The following is a 19,100-nucleotide window of genomic DNA, read 5'->3' on the forward strand; positions in this document are numbered from 1 at the left end:
CGACCCGCAAGAGATAGAGACTTCGCATTCCAATTAGACAGCCTCTTGTTTATCCTTTCCATGACACCTCTAGAGTGTTTTTTAGAGTATCTACCATGGATAAGGGGGACACCCAAATAAGTACCCAAGTCCTCTGTCACTTGAATACCCATTTTCTGCGCCAAAGAATACTTGGTAGAGTTAGGAACATTACCTGAGAAATAAACTTTATTCTTTTCTTTATTAATTTTCTGGCCGGACGACGAGCAGAAAATGTCCATAATAGAAGAGATAACGTCAACTTGAGCAGAAGATGCCTCCCCAAATAATAATAAATCATCCGCGAAAAAGAGATGCGATAATCCCGGACATTGACGGCCCATATACAGGGGTTTCCACTGTTTTCTTATACAAGCTTGACGGATCATTTGTGCTAACCTCTCAACACAAAGCACAAAGAGGTAAGGCGAGATGGGATCACCTTGCCGTATACCACACGACGGAGTAAAAGCATCGAGAAGACTGCCATTCCAAAGAATGTTCATAGAAGATGTAGAAACACAAGACATGATAACCTTAGAAATAAAAGTGGGAATGCCTATATCACTTAAGGTCTCATTGAGAAAGTCCCAAGAAATACGATCGTATGCCTTCTCAAGATCGATCTTGATAACCATAAAACCCTTCCGACCCTTCTTCTTCCTCATAGAATGTAAAGCTTCTTGAGCTAGGATAATATTGTCCGTAATGTGATGACCTTCAACAAAGCTCGTTTGCATAGGACCAATGATATGGGGCATAATACGCTTGAAACGATTCGCAATAATCTTCGTGATAATCTTATAAACCACGTTACAAAGACTGATCGGTCTGAAGTTTTTCAGCAAATCCGGGTTCTCACTTTTCGGGATAAGCGTAATAAGGGTGCGATTGAGTTCAGCAGGAAATTCTTGGCCATTGAAAATACCTATGATAAACTCGCAGATTTTCGGACCTACAGTAGTCCATTGATTCTGAAAAAAGAGAGCATGGAGGCCATCTATCCCAGGCGCCCGCAGTGGATGCATATCAAAGAGAGCCTTTCTTATCTCCTCACTCGTGATATTAGCTGCCAAAGCTGCCCTAGTAGAGGCATCGAGAACAGGAAACATATTATGACAAGGAAGAGGAGTGAAAATGTCAGAACTTTTGGTAAATAACTTAGAGAAGTACTGCACCGTCATAGCTTTGAGGGATTCTTGGTCCTCAATTCTTCTGCCGGTATCATCTTTAAGAACCCAAATTTTATTATGTCTCCTCCGAGACGCAACCCGTCTGTGGAAGAACTTTGTATTACGATCGCCGTCCAAAACCCAATCACAACGAGCTTTTTGCAACCAAAGAATTTCCTCCTGGAGAAGAGTATCATCTAATTCCTTCTGGAGCTGTTTCTCAAGATCAACTAGCCTCTGATTATCATAAACTTCTCTAGCGCGCTGAATACCTCCTAATCGAGCTAAGAGATTTTTCTTGCGAACAAAAATATTGCCAAACTCAGAGTGGTTCCAATCTTTCATTTTCGCCGAAATATCAGAGATAGAATCAACAACCGACCCAGAATGTCTCCAGTTATCCATGATGAGTTTATCGAAACCCTTACTACCCACCCACGACGCCAAAAAACGAAAAGGCTTACTAGACGTATTCTCAATCTGATTCCCACCAAACTGAATAAAAATAGGGTTGTGATCAGATTGGATACGGGGAAGGTGAAGAACATACTGCATAGGAAATAAATTTACCCAAGCTTCGTTGCTAATAAACCTGTCAAGGCGTTTAATGAGTGAGCCTCTCCTCCAAGTGAAAGGAGATCCTCGAAAGCCAAGGTCCAACAAATTAAAGGCATCAACCCATTTTCTGAAAAAGGGGCAGTGGCCAATTCTACCACACGTACCTCCTCTTCTCTCAGAATCAAGCAGCGCAGCATTAAAATCACCACCGATAAGCCAGGGCTCCGTAGTCCCAGCCGCTAAACGATTGACGTCATCCCAAAACAATCTTCTCAAACTCGCATTCGGATTAGCATACACGATGGTAAGCAAAAAAGCATTCATACCCGCCCCCACTCTAACATGAATGAAGTGCTTATTATTTTCAATAACTGAAACAGTAATATGGTCTTTCCATAAAATCCAAATTCCCCCGGAGAAACCGGTAGCTTCAACTCTATGAGAAAAAGAGAAGCCGCTACCTTTAATAAACTCATCCGCCTTAACACCACTAACGCGAGGCTCCAAAATACCAAAAATATCAAAATTATGCTGCTTACAAAAATTCTTGAACACTCTAAGAAAGGGCTTAGACCCAGCACCTTGCACGTTCCAAATAACTAATTTATTCTTATCAATCATCATAAAAAGAAATAAACAAGAGGAAGCTGCAAACCAACATCAGACATTTTGGGAATCCATCCCATGCATAGCCACATCAAGACTCTTATAATCGCCTGAATCCGAACAGTCCACATACATAGCATCAATCGGAGAAATTAGGTCATCTTCCTCCAATTGGGTGCGATCAATATTCTTCTCACTATCACAGATCCTCGTGTTGAATTTGTCTGGAGGTTCTGGATTCAAGTACATCTGAGTGTCAGTACCCAAATTATTCAGTCTACTGTCGTTATCAATAACAGTATTAGAAGGCCCTTTCGGATGGGTATCAAAAGTAACGGTCACTGCAGAATGATTTTTACTATCTAAGGATGTATGGGCTTTAGTCACTAAAAACTTCTTATTGGAATTCTGGCCCACCACATTAGAAACTTCAGTAAGGGCTTCTCTTGGCTTCTTCGATAAAATTTCCTTAGGGACAAATTGGACATTTCCTGCATGCGACTTGGTCTTTGGCGTGGCTTCCTTATTCCTTCCCTTCCCTATCAGATTTGACACAATCTTGCTCACATCTTCTACCACTAAAATAGGGTCAACAGTATCAACAGCAACTATGTCGTTGTCTTCCGAATTCAGCGCCTTAAATCTGTTTTGTGGAGAGATATTTTCCTTAGTAACAATAGGTCCTTGATTTTTGCGATTATTACCATAATTTCCTCCAGGTTTCCCTTTCTTCCCTACCATCATCCAGGGACCAAAACTAGGGTTTTCTTTTTCATTTTCTTTGCCAGAGCTTGCACAGGGCTCACCGGTATTGGACAAGTTAACATTCACAGAAGTGCTATCTTTTACTATTCTATGTGGGCAGGATTCCTTAACATGGCCAAAACGACCGCAATCAAAACAAATACGAGGGAGACATTCATACTCCACAAATTGTACCCTATCATCAAGGCGAAAATGCGAAACTAGAGGTTTCTTCAGATCCAACTCTACTGCAATACGAGCAAATTTCCCTCTTTCCGCTGTTTCCGTACAATAATCAATCTTGATCACTCTGCCAACAACCGATCCGATGTATCGAAGGACCTTCTTATTATAATAATGAATCGGCATGCGTGGTAATCTTATCCAGGCATTAATAAAACGAATTTCATCATTAGAACAATCAAAATGGGGAAACCATTCCTGAACTGAAAGGTAATGTCCAAGCATCACCCAAGGCCCTCCCGTTATAACCAATTCCATATCATAGCCGTTTTTAAACTTGACCAGAAAATAATCATTGTCAATATCAATAACATCAAAGGCGTCAGTAAAACTCCACATTGATTCCAATCTATTACATAGATTGCGATACCCAATAGACCTCCCAAGGAGTTTCACCACTACCGTAGCCTTCCATGGTTTGGACAGTTCTTCTATAATCCTCTCAGAAAACGTAATTGCAGACCTGCCATCCTCTCTGGTAACCTCCACATCTTGGTCCTCAACTTCAAAATCATCTGTTAATCCTTCAAGAGTATCCCTTCTATCCTTCTCAGATTGCACCAGCTTATCCCTAAAAGACATCCCCATAGGAGATGCTTCTTCTCCTTTTCCATCTCGGAATTTTGCCTTCTTCGTAGATCTATCATCGTCAGCTGGTTCGCGAGTTTCCTTCAGAGAGTTCTCAGTCTCCATATTTTTTCCTAACTATTAGTATGATTATTAATTTGGAGACTATTAAGTTTTTTCCTTTTAAAATACAATTAACTGCATGTACACGTGATTGGCAAAACATATTTGCAAAACACGTAACCCGAGTCCACATGTCCTTTCTTCTTTTCTTCTCAGTTTGTATCTTCTCCTCAACTGCATGAAAACCATCTTCCTCTCACAAAATTTGCAACAAACTTTATAAACTCAAAATTTTCTTATCTCAGCCGAACTTTTCTCTAGCGAATCCACTTCTTAATTTTTTTATGAAAGCGGTAGAATCATGTCTCTCCACTTCTCACGGCTCGCCACTACTTATTTCGCCGCTGTTTTTACACTTCTGCCGCTGCTCACGATTTGCCACTTCTGCCATTGCGACGGGCGATAATAATCTTACCATTTGATTCCAATTTGCTCTGATGAGCCATAGTACAAGGTCACCTTGAAAAGAGAACGCTGCTAAAACCGATGCATGGTGACCATCTTTTTGAAGCTCCTGCTTTTTTACTCCCAATAAATTTGTCTCAACTTTTGAAAAAAAAATCGATTTGGCGTTCACCAGAATATGGATGCCACCTTGGGCTTGGCTTGCTGGTGCATGCATGGCTGCGTCACTGATCAATATTGTTTGTTCTTCACTATTATTGCAATTTTATAAGAAACCTATGTGAGAGATTAAATTGATGGTTAATTTTTTTGTATTGTGGCAAACTTAACTATTTGTAACAGTGGAAGGGGGCATCTCTATATGCACTATTGCATGTAATAATATAGATCAGTTTGATTATTGAGTTGCAAGACAGTTATTTGGTTTAAATGAGAATAGTTGATAGTTAATTTATGTATACTTTATGTATATTTTATATATACCATAATTATATAATTTATGTATACTTTATGTATATTTTATATATACCGCAATTATATAATTTAAGTATGCTTTTTATATAATTTAGGCTAAACCCATGTAGAGGCCCTTGTACTATATCATTTTTGTTCAAATAGTCCTTGTACTATTTTTTTGTTCTTCAGGTCCCTGTACTTGACAAAATTCTGATTTTCAGGTCCTTTTGAAGGACTGGAGGAACAAAAAAATTGTAAGTAGAGGGACTGGAAAAAACTAAAAAAGGACCTAAAAATCAAAAATTATGTAAGTAAAGGGACTTGAAGAACAAAAAAATAGTACAGGGGCTTTTTGAACAAAAATGATATAGTACAAGGGCCTCTAGATGGGTTTAGCCTATAATTTATCTATACTTTTGGTATACTTACGGTATATTGTATTTATACTTTTTATATATCGTAATTATATAATTTTTTTATACTTTATGTATATTGTAATTATGAAATTTCTGTTTACTTTCTGTATACTTTATATATACCGTAATTATGTATTTCTTGTATATTTTCTGTATATTTTATAAATACTATAATTATTAATTTATGTATATTTTATATATACCGTAATCATATAATTTTTGTATGCTTTCTGTATAGTTTATGTATACCGTAATCATATCATTTATATATATTTTGTGTATATTTTATATATACCGTAATTATATAATTTTTGTATGCTTTATATATAATTTATATATACAGTAATTATATACTTTATGTATACCATAATTATGTAATTTTTATATTTTATGCATACCGTAATTATGTAATTTATATATACTTTATGTATACCGCAATTATATAAAATTTGTATTATTTATATATACTATAATTATGTAATTGCTGTATATTTTACGTATTTTTATGTATGATGTAATGATGTAAAAATGAACACTTGTAAAAAATACAAGAACTAACAACTCCATAATAAAAAATAATTTATTTTTCATAAACATTGAACATTTTTTTAACATGGTAAACAAATATTCAAAACTAAATTAAATATAATATTTCTAACAGACAAATAATTTAGATAACATTTCAAGCTTTAGTAAATTTTTTCTCTTTATGTATACACCAATTAGAGCTGAAACCAAACTAAAGAAAATATAGCTTTCATTGTCTTACAATCACAAGAGGAGGAAAGTAAAATAATACCAAAAGTTAATTAAAAAACTTTAACACTTAAGAGGAAAGTAAAATGCAAGGTAACAAACAATGGTGATGTTGTACAACCTAAATGAACAAAAGAAAATGATAAAAAAAAGGGTGCTCCATGAAAATCCAATTGATTGGAATGATTCGATGCTGGAAGATACAAATGTTATTGATGCTTCCCACTTCAAAAACTGGTCAAAATTGTAATTTCCATGAATTAGCGTCGAAGATCAAAACAAAAAAAATCAGTAATATCTATGCTTGCAGAATACGTAAATATTAAAAAAAAAACATAAATAGCTTTAAAATAATATATTGCCAACTTTTTTCATTGAATCAAGTTTTTTAAGTTGAAGATTACAAATGTATGCATCGAGATTAAAAATCAGTAATATCTATGCTTGCAGAATACGTAAATAGAAAAAAAAATACATGGTTCATCTTCAACAATTCAACCTATTTTTTTCATAATTAAATCAAAAAGTAGTAGTTTAAAGGAGATTAAAAAATAAAAGAGGGTATGAAAAATTATGACAAGATAAATAAAAGTCAAGAAATAGAAATAGAAATAATTAGAAAAAATGATTATCAGAAGAAGATAAGGAGCAGTATGTTTTATGTGCAAAAATTGCAAGCCCATCACGTGTTCTGGCAATTAATAAAAGCTAAACACGTGTTTAAGAAAGACCAAATTTTTTGTTGCAATTTATAAGACCATCACGTAATACTGTGATTATTATTGCTAATCACGTGTCCCATATAATTTTCTCTTTATTTTTCGTGCTACCGTTCGTTTAGTAAATTATTCAAATTTGGAATAATTTAATTTGTTAAACGAATGTATATTTGGATGGCTTTTATAGTAGCCACAAAGTCCACATTGCTTTATTTATTTTAAAAAATGGCTCATTTTCTTCGTAAGATGGTCATTCTTATTTTTATTTATATATTGTTATTTTTAGGAAGAAAAAAAATCTCACAAGAACCTATTGACCAAATATAATTGAATTTTTCGGGTTTGTCTGGAGCTGGTTACCGAAATAAACTTATAGTTTTAAATTCTACGATTTCTTTAGAATAGAAACAGAGTGAAAGAAAAATGAATCTAAAATAACACAAAGCAATTATTCTGGAGCAAGATCTCTGGTTTTTACACTATTACTCCTCTTAAATTAATCATATACGTAATTAATCAAAGCATCCTTTCTATTTTCTTTAAACTTTAGGATTTTGGATTAGTTTTTGAGTGAGAGATTGGTTAATGAGAGTTTTGAAGAAATAGATTCGGCGGTGATGGTCATGGTTGTTGTTTCGATGGTGGTAGGAGAAAAGAGGAGGTGGGCGACACCAAAAGTTTCCGATCTCACTGATTTTGTTAATTTTTGAAGAAAAAATAGCGATGGTGGTTAGTTGCGAGGTGACGGTGGTTTATTACCGGTAGAATTTAATTAACCAATTCTACCAACAATTAATTTTGTTTTCTTATTTGTAAATTGGTTCATTGATTTTTAGAATTTTTAATGATTTGAGGGTTTTCGTAAATTTCATTATAGTTATCTTCTTTTGTAATCTCAGGATATGCAGATTCAGTCAGATGATTTTGAGGAACCGCAAGAATATGGTGGAAATAATTTTTCAGTCAAGCTGGCTAAAGAAACAAGCACCAATTTGCCAAATAGACCGAATCCTAAAAGACCACAACACACAAAGAAGCATCTCCAAATTTGAAGAATGCAGAGACTCCATTAAAGCTAAAGCAACCAAAAATCTCCCCAAAAAATGCCCTCGTTGCATAGCAGACGGCAACGAACTCCTCAGATTCTACTACACAAGCTTCACATGTTCACTAGGGCTAAATGGGTCATCCAATCTATGCAATACAATTCCGCATTGTAACCGATGCAGAATTATCAAAATGGGTTTAAAGAATCATCTACAAAAATTGTGAGTGAAAATGGGATTTTGACCACAGCAACGAGTGGTAAAGCTCATGACAAGGCTGAAATTGTAGAGGAGGGCAAAACTGGAAATATTAATGATAAAAGATCAACGTTGGTATGCAGAGTAATAGCAGGCAGGGTGAAGAAGGGTATGGAAGGTAATTTGGATGAGTTTGAGTATGACTCAGTAGCGGGTGTGGTAGGATTGTACTCTAATTTGGATGAACTGTATCTTTTTAATCATAAGAGCATCTCCAATGTAATGCTAAAATGAAGTGTTAATATCATAATATAATACCCCAATTATTTTTTAAGTAGTTACGTCGTGCCACGTGTCGAGATTTCCGATAAATTAAATTAAGGAGAATTTAGTTTAATTATATCGGGAATTTAGAATAATTTTTATTAAGCGGTTTTACGAGAATTAAGGAAATAATTTCGGAAATTAACATAAAATAAATTATAAATTCCGTGACGGAAATTATTTCGCCAAAGTCCGCGAAATATTTTATAGTATTTATGCTAAAAGTTTCGAGTCAATCGGAGACCGTTTAAAATTTGGACGCGGATAGGTTTTGGACTAAATTGAAACTTTTAAAAAGTTTTAAGGACCAAAATGCAAATTAGCCGGATTATATATAATTTCCTTCAAGTGAAGGATTCGCCAGAAGCTTCATCAAACTCTTTCTTTCTCTTTCGTTCTCACCGTTCGTTCTCGACGGTTCGTCGCTCGATCTCCGTTTCTCGTCCGTTTTCGACGTTTAATAACTCGAATCTGTCACGACCCAATTTTATGAATCGTGACCGGCACTAGGGTATGGGTATGGTCGTACTAAAACCCGTAGCAAGCCTTGCGGAAAATAAATAAACATTTAAACCTGCAGAAAACTGCTCGGGGGCAACCGAGACTCCAACCTAAGTCTAGCAATTTATATTACAGTTCTAATATAAATAACTTAAATATCTGAAATGCTCAACAGCATGCCTTATATATAACAGTAATGTAATCCAGAGTAAACTTGCCAATAATAAATAATCGATCAAATCGATAATCCCAAAGTGTAATATCAATTGTAATATTAATAACTAGTTCTACTGCGGTCTAAGAGTTCGAAAACAGTAACTAGTTAAATAACATAAAAACATCCGAAGAATCAAAAGAATCGGAGTGGACCAACTTTCAAATCATAAACCTGGAAAATTTGGGAAAACAACGGGGTCAGATATACTGAGATGAGTTCGCAATACTATTTACATTTATTAAGTTTAAAACCCTTAAATCAAAACATTTTTATACTAATATAATATGATTATGGAATAACAGTATTGAAATGATCCCAGCGTAAGTATGACATAGCATATTGAAAAATAAACCCAGAGTGGACGGGAACAAATCCTCGTCAAATTACCAGCGTAAGCAAGACCATAGTCTGCCGATCCCAGAGTATATACCGGTGCACACAGTCTCGATACAAGCCTATCGAGTAGCTCGTTTCAATCCAGATCCATAATCCGTAAAAACAGTTCAAAAGCATTTATAATATTAAAATATGATGCGGTACTTAATAAAGCGGTAAATAGCACTACAAACTCACTGCTTGCTTATCCACGTGAAACTTCGGCAAACACCTAACCCTGGTTCGACTCCGAAGCGCGAGTAGTCGAAGAGTCTAAAAATAAATCATACGTTAAAATCGCTACAACCCTTAACTCTAAGAATACTAGACACCACGTAGGACTAGCACAATTAATAAGCCAGAATAAATCACAGAGAAACACAATCTCACTTAAATTGTAATGCCGTAATTAAATCAAGCCTATTGAGTTCATATTTAAAATTCATCCAAAATATTAATTAAATAATATTTAATTAATAAATAAAATCCTTTCATTAAATAGTGAGGTACCCGAGTTTTTTTAAAACTACCAAGTTAATCCCACATGTCGGGCGATCCAAGTCTAACCCGACAAAAATATAAACCATAGTTTATAATTTCAAAATAGTACTTATTGATAAAATAATAACTAAATATTAAAAACGAAACTCAATACTTTATATAAAATAACCAATAATCAAAATTAATCATTTACCTAAAATAAGATAAGAAAAATAATTTAAGAGCTAAATCGTAATTAGCCAATTTGGCACGCTAAGCCAATGTTTAAATTAAACAATAATTACCCAAGTAATTATATAAGTTTAGGCTATAAAATAATTGTCGTTTTCAGAGTATAATTATTTATACCAAACCAATAATTTAAAATTGACAATTATCCAAGTAATTATTCATTTAAAGGATTATAATATAAGTTATCGTTCAAAATATATAAAAAACAATTTAAATTATAATCGATACTAATATTATTATTTTTTTAGATTTAAAATAAAATTAACAATATGTAATTTAGAAATCAAACAATAATTGAAAGTCCAATTTCAAAATCGATTAATTAATCAATTTAGTAATTTTTGGATTTAACATAGATAAAATCATTAAGAATGAGATTAACAACTTAATGAAGTCTATTTATCAAAACCAAACTTGCATGAATTTCGTAAATCAAGAATCCCATGCAACACTATCCATATAATACTAATCATTTGAACAACAATAAACATAATCATTATAACCATATATTAAGACTGACCAATTAAAAATAGAGAACATGAACAGCTATGTACATGTTCATTCTGCCAAAACTTAATCACGAACATCACTCAGTAATGTGATTTATGGCAACGAAATAATCAATTTCTAAACTCAATCAACAAGAAAATATTATTTAATTGACATTAAAAAATCAAGAGAATGAGTCAAAGGATTCACTTAAAGAACCAGAACAAGAATAACTGCCACCAGAGTTTCAGAAGACAAACTGAAACGAAGCAAGAATAAACCAAAGAATTTTTCTCAACCAAACGATTCAGTTAATCAAACAATTTCACATCAATGAATCACCTTATAAACAACATAAAGACTCCTGCAAATCAAGAAACCATCGGCAGCAATTACCCAAAACCAAACCGCAGTTAAAGCATTAAATCGGTGAACCGTACGGCACTTAAACGGAGAGATTTACGTACCGAATTTGAAAATCAACACGCTCAATGATTAGAGGTTGATTAAGAGTAGATAAACGGAGAGATAAACCTCATATCGATGCTAACATAATGAAGAACACGAGTCACAAAGCGGCGAGAACAATATCTAATGAAAATAGAAAAGTGACATGAAAAGCTTACCGAAACAACGTGATCTTGCAAAAGAAAGGAATGGGTCTGATCTCAGAATGTTTTTTGAGAGTGGGAGACGGCTAGGGTTTGAATAGAAAGTCGGCGTAATAAGTTTGGTTTTATAAATAAAAGAAGATCTTATTATATATGAAAAGGGGAGCAGAATAGCTGCTGGTTAGAGCAAATGTTTTTTTTTTGATGGAAAGACAATAATCTTGCACAGCAAGGAAAAACAAACTAACTACTACTAGAGCTACTAACTAAATCTTCATTCCACAAATGGTACCACTGTTGAGGAATTTCTTCCAACCAAACATTTCCATCAGATTCCTCAGCATCTGCAGCCAATTTATGAGCTAGACCATTAGCTTTCCTAGGCAGGAACTTCCACTTGATACCTTCAAAACCTCTCGCCAAGTCCCTAATTTCTCCCAAGATTAAGCCAAGCTCATTGAGGTATTCAACATCATTCTTTAGGGCTGCAATTAGTTGAGAGCTGTCTGATTCCACCTCCAATCTGCTAAGAGAGCAGTCCTTTGCTACCTGCAACCCCCATAAGACTGCGTGGGCTTCTCCTTCAATGATTTGAGAACCAGCAGACCTGGTCTTGTTGCCCACAACCATAATATCTCCATTTTGGTCTCTGCAAACCATACCCAAGCCCCATCTGCCATCACTCGCTGTTCCTGCATCAACATTAAGCTTTATCCAATTCGGCTCCGGTCTGCTCCAGGACTTTCGATCTGCGTTCTTTTTATTGTCATTGTCGTTGTTGGCTTCCAAGAATTCAATATGCGTTTTATTGCCCAGGTTTAGCAGATAACTGAATGGAACATCATTCTTGTTAAAACACAATTGATTTCTTGCGTACCAAATGGTCCAGCAAAGAACCCAAAACAGATCTATCTCATTCGAGTTCCAGTTCCTACTGTACTGCTCTGCCCAACTTACAAAATCCGTTTGGGGGAATCTAAGAGTATCCATTCCAAGGGAGCAACCGAACCAGAACCCTCTCACCCAATCACAATCTTTGAGGACATGGTCGATTGTTTCTTTTTTTCCACATCTACTGCATAAACCATCACTGATTTTTGTCCTGTGAAAAAGAGCACTTTTCGTGGGCAGGCTATTATTAAGAACCCTCCACGCGAAATGTTTTATCTTCGGGGGAATTCCCATCTTCCAAATGTTTTTCCAGCCCTGAGAATTATTAACCGATCCTCCACTTGAACTACTAGCTGACCACCTGCTGTTCATCTCTAAATGGTACGCTCCTCTCACCGAAAAGAAGCCTGTGGTTGAGTAGTGCCAAATGATCCTGTCATTGTTTCTTGATAACCGGATGGGCATAGTCTTGATGTAATCAGCATCGTTTGGAACACAAAGATCATCCACCAGCTGCGAATTCCACTCTCCTGAGATATTATCAATGATGTTGCAAATTGTCAAGTCTTCACAATCATGAGGCTGATTGGGGTGAGCCATAAATCTGCCTTCACGAGGCAGCCAAGGATCGGAAAAAATAAGAATTTTTCTACCATCTCCAATTCGCCATCGAACTCCACGCTTTAGCAGGGGAATATCACTATGAATACTTTTCCAGGTGAAGCTAGCTCCCGGGCTCAACTTTGAATCAAGAAATGAATTTCTAGGGAAGTATCTCGCTTTGAGAACACGGGCAGCTATGGAATTCTCGTCATGAAGGATACGCCAACCTTGTTTGGCCAACATAGCTGAATTAAAAACAGAGATATTCCTAAAACCAAGACCTCCACTTTGCTTTGATCTGCACATTTTCTCCCAACCCACCCAGTGCATACCTTTCCCTTCAGAACCATTTTTCCACCAGAAATTAGACATGAGGCTTTGAATTTCCTGACAGACATTTGCAGGGATCCGGAATACACCCATAGTGTAAGTCGGAATGGCTTGAATAACGGACTTTAGCAAAACCTCTTTAGCTGCTTTAGAAAGCAATTTCTCTTTCCACCCGTGAAGCTTCTTCCAAACTCGTTCCAAAAGAATATTAAAAATTTCTTTTTTAGATCTTCCTACAAACGTTGGTAGGCCAAGATATCTATCGTGATGCACCACTGTCTTTGCTTTAACTTGATTCGCGATTCTCCTGCCCACATCTGGTGCTATATTTCGACTAAAAGAAACAGCAGATTTCTCGAAGTTAATCACTTGTCCCGATGCCATCTCGTAGCACTTAATGATTTTTTGGACTTCCTTCGCCTCAGCCTCAGAAGCTCTAGTGAAAATGATAGAATCGTCTGCAAAGAATAGATGTGAAATAATCGGTGCGTTCCTAGCTACTTGAATACCGTGGATTTTTTTCAAATGGACAGCTTGATAGAGTAAACCCGAGAAAGCTTCGGCACATAAGATAAATAAAAACGGAGATAATGGATCGCCCTGCCGAAGACCCTATTCGGAAAGAAGCTGCTTTGAGGAACACCATTTAGCATAACTGAGTAAGACACTGTGGATATGCATTTTAGAATCAAATCAGTTAGCTCAACTGGAAATCCCATCTTTCTCATGACCGACATAATAAAGCCCCACTCCACTCGATCAAAAGCTTTACTCATATCCAACTTCATCGCCATGTACCCTTTCTTGCCTTTTCGCTTCTTATGCATAGAATGGAAGCATTCAAAGGCCACTAGAATATTATCTGTAATAAGTCTATCTTTGACGAAGGCACTTTGGGTATCCGAGATAACATCTGGAAGCACTGATCTCAGTCTGTTTGCGATGACCTTCGAAATCAGCTTGTAAAGGACGTTGCAGAGGCTGATGGGTCGGTAGTCCTTCATTGTCTCCGGATTTTTATTCTTTGGGATAAGGACAATGTGAGTGTGATTAAGATTATTCGGGAAAGGTTTTCCATTCAAGATTTCCAGCACAAAATTGCTAATGTCAGAACCAATAATGTGCCAGAAATGTTGATAGAATAATGGAGACATACCATCTGGGCCTGGAGCTTTATGAGGGTGCATCTGATTCAGCGCTTGATCAACCTCCGTTCTTGAATATCTACGGCACAGAAGGTCTACTTTTTCAGGTTGCAGCTTCGTCTGGATACCAGCAATGGCGTCATTAAAATTGGTGGGATTCATTGACGTGAAAAGCTGTTGAAAGTAGTCATTGGCAGCCGTACTCAAATCCTCTTCGTTCTCACACCATACACCTTCTGAATTAAACAAGCCAGCAATATGATTTCTGACCCTTCTCTGTGAAGCTTTGTGATGGAAATAAGCGGTATTCCTGTCTCCTTCCTTTAGCCAAAGCGCTTTTGATCTCTGCATCCATAACGTCTCTTCATTTCGGTACAGCTCCTCTAGCTCTTTCTCTACCTTTCTAATATGCTGAAACTGAGTTTGGTTCGCTGCGAACTGTTGAAGGTCAAAGAGCTGGGTTCTCTTTTTTTTGATTTTTCTTGCCACATTGCCCACCACGTTTGTATTCCAAGTCTGTAAATTCTGCATACAAGCGCTTATTTTCCCTATCGTCCCCTCCACTCCCAAAGCATCAATATTGGACCACGAGTTCCTAACAACTTCCTCACAATCATCACGTCTAACCCACATGGACTCAAATCTGGCTAGTCTGCTCTTTATCCTGCGATTACTTCTCCTACAATCATTCGAATCTAGCAAAATAGGAGCATGATCTGATGCTTCTCTAAGAAGAGTAAGCACAGAGGTATTAGGGAACGCCCGAGTCCATTCTAAATTCCCCAGGACTCTGTCTAGCCTTTCAAATATCGGATCTCTGTCACCGTTACCTCGACTCCAAGTAAATTTGCTCCCTTTGAATCCCAAATCAATTAGCTTACAATCCTTCATGGAATTCCTAAATTGAAGCATTTTCCGTTCTTCTCTGACCCTTCCACCAACTCTTTCACGCTGCCACATTATCTCATTAAAATCTCCTCCTACTATCCAAGCATCGTGGATTTCGCTATTTAGTTTTGCCAACAAGTCCCAAGACTTCTCTTTTTCTGCTTCATTCGGAAATCCATAGAATCCTGTGAACCACCATCCGTTGTCTCCTCTATGCTGCTTTATATCCAAATCAATGAAATTTGGAGATGAAGCTCTCAAGTTTACCGTTAAAAAATCTTTCCAAGCCACTGCCAATCCTCCCTTACTACCTTCACTATCAACCACAAAACAATCGTAACCCCAATTATGAAAGATGCTATGTATCCTTGCTTTATCTGATTTAGTTTCGGATAGGAAAACTACATCAGGGGAATGACGTTGTACTAAACAACGTAGGGTGTTAACTGTCCGTCGATTTCCCAGACCGCGGCAGTTCCAGAATATGTGTTTCATTGCTCCCAGCGGACTCGGACTTCATCCGAGTCGGCCGATATTAAAAGATTTGCTAGATTGAGGGAGTCTTTTTGCTTTTTAGTTAAGATACCCGAGTCAATCTCCATGCCCACCACTTCGTCTCTAGGGTTTTTTGCTCCAGCTCTCTTGCTACTTGATACCCCAGAACTCCTATCTTCCTCACTTTTCTGTCTTGCTGCTCTCTTCCAGGTATTTTTTCCTTGATTTTTTGCCGTAACACTTTTTTCATGCTCCTCACGAGTTAGGTTGATAGCCAAAGCAGCTAACTCCCTTTCTTGTGTAATAGATAAGCATTCATTCTCATGAACAGTGCCATGCATCAATTGTTGGCTATTAATACTAGGTAGTATCTCCCCTTTATTTTGGACAACTTGCTCTTTTCCTTTTGTATTATTCGTTGGCTGCTCCTCTCCTTGACTACCTATGACATTTGATTTGGGATCAGAATTGTTGACTTGTTCTTCCCTTTCTTTATGCCTTTCATTATCTCCACCGTTTTCTTGGCTTATTTCTGCTACTCTTTCTTTACCTGCTCCTTCATTACCAAAGTGCAGCTTTTTATTAATTTCTTTTATCAGTGAGTCCTCCTTTTCCTTATCAATCTTTTGGCTCCGGCTAATACTTTTTAGAGGGGAAGCCCTCAACTCTTCTCCGTACTGGTATAAGGACTTGTCAAGCACTTCACCACCTTCTTCACAGTCTATATCTTGATGCCCTAGCCTCCCACAAACATAACAGAAACTGCCAAGTCTTTCATATTGCACCTCAAGCCATTTTTTCTGATTAGCATTCAGTCTCACCGTAACTCCACGTTTTAAAGGTTTCTCGATGTCAATATCGACTCTAACCCTAATATATCTGCTCCAACCACCCAATCTATCTTCATCTACCTCTATCAAGGTTCCCAATCTTCCTCCAATTGTGCTAGCCATAGATTTGGTCATTCTTCCGATAGGAACGTTCAGAATTCTGATCCAGAAAGGAACCTTATCAAATACTATATTGTCTGGAGACTCCTCCATATCCACATCCTTCAGTACTAGTAGAGAATTATCAAAGGTCCAGGGGCTACCTTTAATTACTCGTTCTTTATCTCTCATGTTATAAAACTGGAACACGAAGACATTATTCGGCCATTGTTTAATTCCGAAACCCTTATTTAGTTTCCAGATGGAATTAAACGTACGTCGCATCGCCTCTACGTTTATTACTTTTGTCACCAGTTTCCCAGTTAACCCAAGACGGGCTTGTGCTGTGAATTCAGACTCAATTTCATCCTCCAGAATTATCTCTTCTTCTTCTTCTTCCGTTAGAATAACTTTTTTACTACTCTCCCCAACGTTCATCAGAACTGTACTCCTCTTCCCTGCCATAAGCCAGACAACTAGACCACAAAGGGGACAGATTACTTGCACGAGCAAGACGAGACGATCCTATCGTAAACTCTAGGTTACAGAGGAAACCTAGTTACGAAGGAGACTTCAGACTCTCACTTAGATGGCTATAATGCAATCTTTAAGTTTAGTAGGGAAAAAAAGAGACGATGATATCACGTTTATTTGTAATTTAGTGGTGGTTAGAGCAAACGTTGCTCAAAAAGCATGGACAAAATAAACAAGTGCATGGGCCATATTTTAAAGGCTCATGGCCTATACAACATAATAATATTGTACCATCAAATTTTCATTATTATATTTTAATAATTATTCTTTATATAAGAATATTAAAAATATTAAACTAATTAACTAAGGCGTATTATAAATTGATAAGACACATTTTTTTTTAAGTATACGTCGCAAATTTAAATTATACGCATGCATGCAAAAGTTTAATATTTAGAGTTAGAGTTTTATCTTCCTTAAAAAAAATCCATCTGAATGAAAATTAATTTAAATATAAAATTTTACTGAAAGCTCGACGGAAAAAAAACCTAAATTTTTTTACGGGATGTTACAGAATCGATTGTATTTCGAAGGACAATCACGGTAAGCAAGTCATTTCTCCGTTTATTTGGGTATAATTGATGGAAAAACGGATTGAAAATTAGGTTACGGCGAAACCGTATCGCGATTACGTATTCGATTCGTTTTACAAGTTTTTATTGTGTTTTTGGATGGATTTAGATGTCGTTTTCGTTGCGGATACGTTCGGAAGTGTCTCAAGCATGTCGGAATGAGTTTTTGAGCGGTTTTATGCCGATTTGGGCCTGCTGTCCTCGTCTGCACGACGCGCTAAAGCTTGGAGCGACGTGCCAAAGCCTAGCACGACGTGCCAAGCCCGTTTTGAAGCTTTTTGATGATCCCCTAACCCAATATCGACTTCCGGACTCCGAAAATGCGAGATTCGGACGTCAAACGAGTAAAATATGACTAGTTGATTGGAATGAGATAGTTTATGGATATCAATTGGTTTCATTAAGAAAACCTATATTCTCTATTGAGAATTAAATTGAAAAGTGTTAAGAAACGAAAGAAGAATGATTCGTTTATCGAAAAAGATTACATTTGAAGCACGACGACTTATGTATTGTGTCTTGTCGTGTCTCGAGTCTAGAGTCAATCTTAGAATAGGATTCTGATGGTGAGTCAAATGTTTTGAAATTGTTTTAGATCCAGCGAGGCAATAAGCAGCTGGACCAGGAGCTCGGGAAACTTGACGTTTCTAAGCCCCGACGTATTTTTGGATAAGCGTTTTCTGTGAGTTTATACGATTTGCTTTTAAACTATTTATTTAAGCAATTATTTTATATTGCTTTATATTTGAACTGCATGTTTTATATGCGAAACTTTTATATGAATTGCGCATACGCTTGATTTGAAACCAGTAGCGATCCGATGGAACGTGCTACCTATTGAGCGGCAATAGGACTGTGTGATCACCAGTTTTGATTTGATACAGCTATGAGCTGATTATGACTATGAAATTTGAGATTTGAGGTATAGTTCGATACGAGCGAGTACTCGGCTACGGTGGCACGGAGTCCCCGTATCTAGTGGGTTGGACCCACCAGTGAGTTGGACTCACAACTTGATATTAATGATTGGGTTGTTTGATTGATGATTAGTATATTTGAGGATTAGGGTTTCAATCGGATCTTGTACTTGGCTGCATGAGGTTTGAATGTTATTGCATTGTTTTTATGATTTATAAGAATACTTATTAGTAAATGTATGAACTCACTCAGTATATTCCCATATACTGACCCCTCACAGTCTTTCTTTCAAGTCAAAGTGTTTTGCAAGACGGACTTCCTTTTCTTGTTCCGGAAGTCTACAATAGTGAAAGACTATGTCGAGGAACGTTTTCTTTGTAGAGCTGCAGTAGTCGGTAGATGTCCGTATATAATGTGAAATTTTAATTCAAACGGTTGAAAGGGCAACTCTGATTTAATATAAAATTATATATATCTTATTTGTTTATAAAGATCGTATTTTAACCGTTTGATTTCCTT

The 19,100-nt window shown here is 36.6% G+C and overlaps 2 protein-coding genes across 2 annotated transcripts; one reads left to right on the plus strand and one right to left on the minus strand.

Annotated features, from left to right (window-relative positions):
- Positions 1–7,206: 7,206 nt before the first annotated feature.
- Positions 7,207–8,361, plus strand: LOC126674700 (uncharacterized). Its single transcript, XM_050369189.2, has 2 exons — positions 7,207–7,544; positions 7,683–8,361. Exons 1-2 carry the CDS (start codon positions 7,507–7,509, stop codon positions 8,053–8,055), a joined length of 411 nt encoding a protein of 136 aa, XP_050225146.1. The 5' UTR covers positions 7,207–7,506; the 3' UTR covers positions 8,056–8,361.
- Positions 8,362–15,624: 7,263 nt separating this feature from the next.
- On the minus strand, positions 15,625–17,022 carry LOC126672298 (uncharacterized). Its single transcript, XM_050366246.1, has one exon. The coding sequence runs from the start codon at positions 17,020–17,022 to the stop codon at positions 15,625–15,627; it is 1,398 nt and encodes a 465-aa protein (XP_050222203.1).
- Positions 17,023–19,100: the final 2,078 nt, after the last annotated feature.

This window comes from Mercurialis annua, linkage group LG3 (assembly GCF_937616625.2).
Source record: "Mercurialis annua linkage group LG3, ddMerAnnu1.2, whole genome shotgun sequence".
Lineage (NCBI taxonomy): Eukaryota > Viridiplantae > Streptophyta > Magnoliopsida > Malpighiales > Euphorbiaceae > Mercurialis > Mercurialis annua.